Source organism: Macadamia integrifolia, unplaced genomic scaffold, assembly GCF_013358625.1.
Source record: "Macadamia integrifolia cultivar HAES 741 unplaced genomic scaffold, SCU_Mint_v3 scaffold1747, whole genome shotgun sequence".
In the NCBI taxonomy this organism is placed as follows: Eukaryota; Viridiplantae; Streptophyta; class Magnoliopsida; order Proteales; family Proteaceae; genus Macadamia; species Macadamia integrifolia.
The window spans coordinates 80693-87832 of NW_024868333.1; the positions used below are offsets into that span (position 1 = coordinate 80693).

Below are 7140 nucleotides of genomic sequence, written 5' to 3' on the forward strand. Positions count from 1 at the left end.
TGCCGCAAATGGGATCTATTGGGCCTCCACCTGTACACAGACTCTGTAGCCCCAGTGGCTCAGCCTAGAAACATTTACTCAAATAGAGATGTAAATGGATGGGATTCCGGTAGAATATGAATTAGATACGATTGAATTTGGATATTTCTTGATTGGATATGAATAGCACTAAATGAATACAGATTTAAATTGAATTCAAATTTTTAACTATTTGTTTAGATTCCTTATTTGTGTAACCCAAATTTTTCTCAATCCATGTCTCTCAGTGTCTTAGTTCTGTCCTTGTTCTCTAAAACCTATTGAATCTTTTATTCTTTTTTCATTTTTTATTTTTTTAGACCTATTGAATCTTCGAGAACCTCAAATTATTAGTAATTTGATATTTTATTATCAATTGGGTATCTAATTCAAATTGAATACTTATTTTCTTATTAGTCAAAATCGAATCCACACACCATTTGACCGGATACAAATATCCTTAAACGGATACGTGGGTTTAAATTGCTACCCTCAATTCAATTAGTGGCATTCTTGATATTAATTTGAACAAAGAGGGCATAGAATGAAGGGCCCAACCGTTTTCTGTTCGATGTTCATTGCGATATTCACCTATATTCTCTCGCCAAAACAGTTTATTCCCTTATTAATAATATCTTAAAAACCAAAGCCACCCACATAAATCGGTGGAGGGCTTGCTTGACAGTTGTTGATTCCCCAATGACCGACAAGTTGAACCGGATTTTCCCTCATTGGGTCCAACCAGAAGGTCCGGTTTAATAACTAACAATTTGAAAAGGCAGAGGGAGAGACTAATTTAGTAGTTTAGAGACTCGTGAGAGAGCTGAAGAAGGTAACCAAAATCTTTTTCGAGGATCGAAACCTTCGGAACTTCTTTAAAGACACGAGAATGGAAACACAATATATATATATAAAAGGAAGCAGTAGCCAATGTTTCCTCTGTCGCTCTCCTGAGATTTGCAGCTCGACATTGTTCGTCGTCTCCTTCAGTCCTCGCTCTCTCTTTCATCTTCTTCAGCTCCGTTTTTGAGTTAGTTTTGAGAAAGCTAATGGCTGATCCTTGCAGACAAGAACTTCAGAGTATCGTGCAGTCCATGTACGTTGAGGTAACCAATTCATCCCCCACTTGCTGTCTTCTTCTTTCAGAAATTCTCTCTTTCTGGAGCTTATTCTGGAAAATATCAATCCATCATTCTCTTTATTTTTCTAGGCTTTTAGGGATTTGAGGTTTTCCCTGCAAGGTATTGGGTTTGTTGCTCGAGTTCCTTTTTTTAGAAACTATGAGCATTGGATCTTCCCCTTCCATTAAGGAATATATGCTGTCGTTTTGGCTTGTTCTTCTCTGTTTCTTTCTTCTTTTTTAACAATTATTGGGTTTGTTACTTTGCTTTCTTTTGTTAATTATTCAATATTTGATTGGCTTGGCCAGTGATACTCGTTCATATAATGTCATGCAGGGAATTTTGGACCTCCAATTTGCTCAGCTTCAAGCATTGCAAGATGCAAGCAATCCTTCCTTTGTCACGGACGTAATCAAGTTGTTCTGCCAGGACACTGTAAAGATCATAGATGAACTCAAGAATTATCTGTACTTCCCTTATGACATAATGTGACATCTTTTTGTGGCGTTTAACTAACTGGTTCATTACTTTATTTATTTATTTTGTGTGTCAAATCTATTGCAAGGAGTGAACGTGTGGTTGATTTCCAAGGGATGGAGTCATATATTCACCAGCTCAAAGGGAGCAGCTCAAGGTAATATGATGTCAATTTTCCTAAACAAGTATTGTACCAAGTCTTGAATGGCATCATTGTCCGGTCCAAATACATTAGAAAATGCATGAGAAATTCTTAAACATGTATGTTTATTTCTGACTTATGTGTGCCTTGCATTTGACATCTAGAGGTTTCAAGATTAACAACTTAGTTGACAATTCTCAAGGATGACCTCACTAAAATTTCTGGACTCTGGGTTGTTTGGTCCTAACAATATATTTAGATTGCATTCTTTGTTTATGTTTGGATGATTAGATGGTAGAGGAGTTGTATTACAATAAGGTCAGATGGTTTTCGTTATGCATCAAAGTCATTTAACCAGATCTCCTAAGTGATTTTTTTTTTTTTTGTCCTCTTTTGTACTTATGCTACATGCAGAGCTGTAGGAGAGAAAGGGAGTTGATAATGATTACCAAAAAGTTCCAAAGTCATTGTGCTTTGTTTTGTAATTACACCAATAGGCAGTTCCTTTGGCAATTTTTATCATTATCAATTAAAAAAATTTGGCAAAATCTGGTGGAATAAATACTTCCTCTGGCCTATTTTAGATTTTACGTTTTAATACCTTAAAAACTGTTTTTGTTTAGGCCCTATTTGTTTCCAGGTAAAGACTGCTTAAAAGAATGAAGTAAATCCTGAATTTTTATAGTAATATTACCTGCAAAGTTTCCATTGCATTGGAGTTACCTGGAAACAAAAAAAAGCCTTGAGGAAAAGGAAGTGTAAATACTAAGGAAGAAAGTCCCCTGCATAGAGTTTCCTTGTGCCAAAAGAAGCTACTTAATTAGATGCCTAAACATATGATATTGTCCATTCTGGCATTAAAATTTTGTAGATAGGTAGCATTGAACTACTCAGGGGAAATGATTCGATCTACCCTCTTGTAGTATAATTATAATATATAAAGTCTTTCTTACTTAGTGTTCTGTATTTGGTCATGAAGTATTGGGGCTCAGCTCGTCAAGAACGCCTGCAATGAATTCCACCAGGCTTGTGATGCCAATTACAGGGAGGGGTAAGAAGTTCCTATACTCAATTCAATTTTTAATATTTTCCCTATGCTTTACACATTTTTTCCTATGCTTTACACATTTTTTCTACATTTAAGATACTCGATTCATTCTTCTGCAGTTATTATGCGTTACTAAAGTATCATCATTTCAGTAAAATGCTGCTATCTTCTCCGCACTCTCTATTATATGTAATGGATATTTGCTGCATATTTTGAGCGGTTTATTGCATGCTTTTTCTATTAACGGTGTATCAACAGAGTGAGTCCTGAATTAGTAATGGTAATCCATTGTTCAGTGTGATTGAGATCCAGAATTAGGCACTATCTTTGTAAAACTTGTAGGAAAATATTCTGCCTTGAGTGGGATGACTATTAACTAACAGGGGAGTTTTCTACTATGCTAGTGTAAGAAGGAATCTGCATACTACACCAGTGAGGGTCTGAAGAATATCCGCGTATGGAGTCCACATGGTCAGAGAGGGAGAGAGAGAGAGAGAGAGACCCCAATGTTTATTATGTGGGAGGGGTATATTGGAATCTGCACAAGGGCGGTGCATGCTTCCTTTTCCCTTAACTAAATTGTGAAAAATTTCTGTTGCAATATAGTTGAGTTTTTCAGTGGAAATGCTCCATTCTTCATATATTTAGTGAAAGAAGCAGTGGACAAGATTTTTTTTTTATCAGTTTCAATGTATCTAGGATGGATTCAAAGTGATCTGCATCCTACTTAAAAATTTTTTTTATAGGGTTTGTTGAGATATTAAGGATGTAGTTGGCATATCTGCTTAATATCACTTCTGTTTAATAATGTTGTGGATCAGAAGACCCCAGGTACAAAGTATGCTTGTTTACACCTTAGCTGTTAATGAATATTGTGAATCAAGGGCACCATGTAATATTGATACTCTGGATCTATTAATGTCAAATTCTCTCTCCCCTCAGACCCGATGCTTTATGAGTTAATGCCATGACGTGCATAAACGATCTCAGCCAAGGGACTTGAAAACAGAGGTTTGCAGTACTTCAAACAAGAAGTTTTAACATAAAAGAGGCAATACTATAATGGGGCCTTGTATGGTGGACCTTGAAATGTTGACATTTCTGAAGAGATACCATTTTGATTCTATATCTTGCCTTCAGTGGGACATGGCTTGAAGTGTTGAGTGAGTAATATAAACTCACCTCTGGAAACATGGTCTTCCTCATGTATTAAGTAGGAAAAAGTGCTGATGAGAATGACAATCATTGAGCTAGGGCTGCACACCTACTTTGACCTGGCCTCCAATGTATGTGCTTGCCTGGCTTGTGCATGATTCCTGGCCCAATTACATCACCTGAACCTGCCTGATCATTGTATGCCTATGCCAATTTAATAATTGGACATGTTCAGACTGGCATATATGACATGGCCCTTGCCCAACATGCCTGAGCACACCAATGCTGGTCTCACCATGCATTGGAGCCCAAATGAGCAAACTCTCATAGAATGGTAGTCTAAAGTCGCATATTTTGTTTGTCATGAGTAAGGGGATCCTCTCACTAATATACTTGTTTGATGTGTTATCATTTTAGGTGCATCTGGGCTCTAAACAAGATGAAAAATGAATACCACCGCTTGGAAGATAAATTCCAAAAGATTATTCAGGTAATACAACAATTTGCCTTTTTAATCTTTTCTGGACGATTAATATTTTTTTTTGTTAAAATAGAAACATTTCTGCAAATTTCCCCCTTTCTTGTTTGATGTGTTGTCCAGCCTACTATTCATGAAGGGTCTGCATTGGAGATCTGTGCAAAAATTTATTAAATGGGATGATTATAGCCATCCAATTCTGTCATTATTTGGGCCGTCAGAACATGGGAAATACAAGAACCTAGTCTTATCCCAACTAAATGGGGTCGGCTACATGGATCCATGCAAGGACAAAAAGAAATAATAATAATAATTAAAGGGAAGGAACACAGCAATACAACAATAACTCAGTAAAATGCCACTTAAATAGGGCTAGATACAATGATCCTTGCCCTCCAAACAGCTCTATTCAAGGTCATACTTGAGACAAGACCTAAAATATGCATGTCTTTCGTTACTACTTCACCTATGGTCATTTTAGGCCTACCCCTTGCTTTTTTAGTAGAAATGAAAATAAATGATCATCAATTCATTCATGTATATAAAACATGGGAATACATGATAATGAATTGATGATTATTTAATTGGACAAAAATTTGAGGACCAGAGGTCACCTAGGTGGGACCAGATGAGTAATGCTCCTTGCCTCTTTCTCTCATCCATATGAGCCATATTCATTTGCATCTCCCAACAATCCTTATAGTCCTAGTTGCAAATTTACCATTTATTTACTGTGTATCTGAATGTAGCCAATAAGTGAACGTGAAACTTTATGATGGTATTTTTTACTGTTTTATTTCCTTGGAATTATTCTGTATGCTCTATGTATGGGAGGTTTCAGCTCTTATAGATATTGGATGTGGTGTTTCATGCAGTGGAAAGGTTTTACGAAGCAGATACATGAACATGGGAAAAACCATAGGTAGAATTAGAGATAAAATTCCAAGATATAGTGATATACCTGGAAAGGAAATTATTGAGCTTTTTGATTGAATATGTTCGTGTTTTTTTTTTTATTTTGTACTGGCTATTGGTCTAATTCTTTTTATTTTATATAGCTAGATTTTCATCCTTAGTTTCAACTGCATAAAACCCATGGTCCAAAGTCATCAGTTCAGTTCAGTTCAGTAAGTCCCCCCCCCCTCCCAGCTCCATAACTTAAACTGGGACAGAATATTGCAAAGGAATAGCAATACAACAAAAATATTTATTATTTTATTATTTAATGTCTTTAATTATTTATGTAAATAGATAATATACAGCATTTAATTAGCCATGCCTGAAGTGAACCAAGCCTGTCTTTGAACCTCAGAAACTTTGTAGCAAATGCGAATTAGACAAGTTACAAATCCTAAATTCTGGTGGGGTTGTTTTCTTAGAATTGGATTGTGTCGAAAATAGATAATAATTTAGTAATTCCTAAAGAAACTTCCTTTAACCTTTGATGTTGTAACCTTTTTGAAAACAATTTTGACAGGGCTATGTGAAGGAATTAACTAATTACCTGGTGTCTTTAGATTATTTTTATTTTAATTTTTCTTTTTTCTGATAAGTAATCAATTTTATTGAGAAAGAAAGAGAAATACAAGGATAGTGTACAACAATTTCTTTTAACAGTTTGCTTGTTCTAACAGTTTTTTCTGCGGCTTTTGGTTGCAGCTGGAGGAAAAGATATTTTCCTATGGTGTTCGATGGCCTTAGTGTCTAGATTGGTGTTCCTTTGCAGCATGCTATTGTTTGTCAATGAAGTGCTAGTGAAGCTGGTCTCTGGCTGTTTCTCTATGGTTACATAATCAATTTCTAACTGATCTAGTAATGGTCTCAGAGGGGTGTTAGATGGCATGTTACTTAGAAGTTCTGTCTAAGAAGTGTACATATTTTTGGTAGACTTATTGGCATATGAAACAATGATCAGCTTGTTTTGCCAAGTTGATTTGATTTTGAATGTTTGTTTTGGGTTCTTGGCTGAAAATTGAGTCAATTGAATGATGACATTATTTTATAGAATTCTTAGATCGTCTGCCATTATTGCTCTTATTGTCCAGATGAATGTAACGACGTGTTATAATCAATATTTGGTGTGGAACTTTCTATTATTGTGTATGATCCAAACCACCTACTAATTGGAGAGAGTTAAGGCATAAACCTATGCAGCTAAGGGTGTTAGTAGACTCGATTCGGACTTTAATGGGCTTAAAAGAAACTGGTCGCTTATAATTGATTTAGATTTCCGAAACTAACTCTGATTAACATCGGTTTAAGGGAAACAAACAAATTCAGGACATCTATGCTCCAAGGCAGTGTCACATTCTGAAGTAGTGGTGGTGAGAACATTAGTGATCATGGGGTACAAGGGGTGAGTAGAACACTTAGGGATGCAAGACCCAACAAGCCTGAGCCCACACTAAGGCACCGTTTGATAACATTTCATAGAAGTAGCAAAAACGGCTTTTCACGTTTTCGGAAACAAAAATGGATTTTGTGGTGTTTGATAAACATGTTTCTTGAAATGTTTTTTATAGACACACTGCCACTAAAAAACCCAATAGTATCACCTAATGCCTAAAAGAGAGAGAGGGTTTGGTTGTCTCTTTTTAGGTTTAAATAGTTGAGAGATTTATCGGGCACAACAGCTTTTTTTTCCTCTCAAATTCGTTTCTAGAAACAACGAAACAAGTCAGATTTATTTCGTTAAAGTCAT

General features: G+C 35.9%; 1 protein-coding gene across 1 annotated transcript; it reads left to right on the forward strand.

Moving 5' to 3' along the window:
• The first annotated feature begins 851 nt into the window (after positions 1 to 851).
• On the forward strand, positions 852 to 6511 carry LOC122064749 (histidine-containing phosphotransfer protein 1-like). Its single transcript, XM_042628506.1, has 6 exons — positions 852 to 1124; positions 1476 to 1606; positions 1705 to 1773; positions 2738 to 2809; positions 4379 to 4451; positions 6099 to 6511. Exons 1-6 carry the CDS (start codon positions 1068 to 1070, stop codon positions 6138 to 6140), a joined length of 444 nt encoding a protein of 147 aa, XP_042484440.1. The 5' UTR covers positions 852 to 1067; the 3' UTR covers positions 6141 to 6511.
• Positions 6512 to 7140: the final 629 nt, after the last annotated feature.

Coding starts and splice junctions, on each gene's coding strand:
- LOC122064749 (XM_042628506.1), top strand. CDS start 1,068: ATGGCTGATCCTTGCAGACAAGAACTTCAGAGTATCGTGCAGTCCATG. Junction 1,125..1,475: donor TGCAGTCCATGTACGTTGAG/GTAACCAATTCA, acceptor AATGTCATGCAG/GGAATTTTGGACCTCCAATT. Junction 1,774..2,737: donor CTCAAAGGGAGCAGCTCAAG/GTAATATGATGT, acceptor TTGGTCATGAAG/TATTGGGGCTCAGCTCGTCA.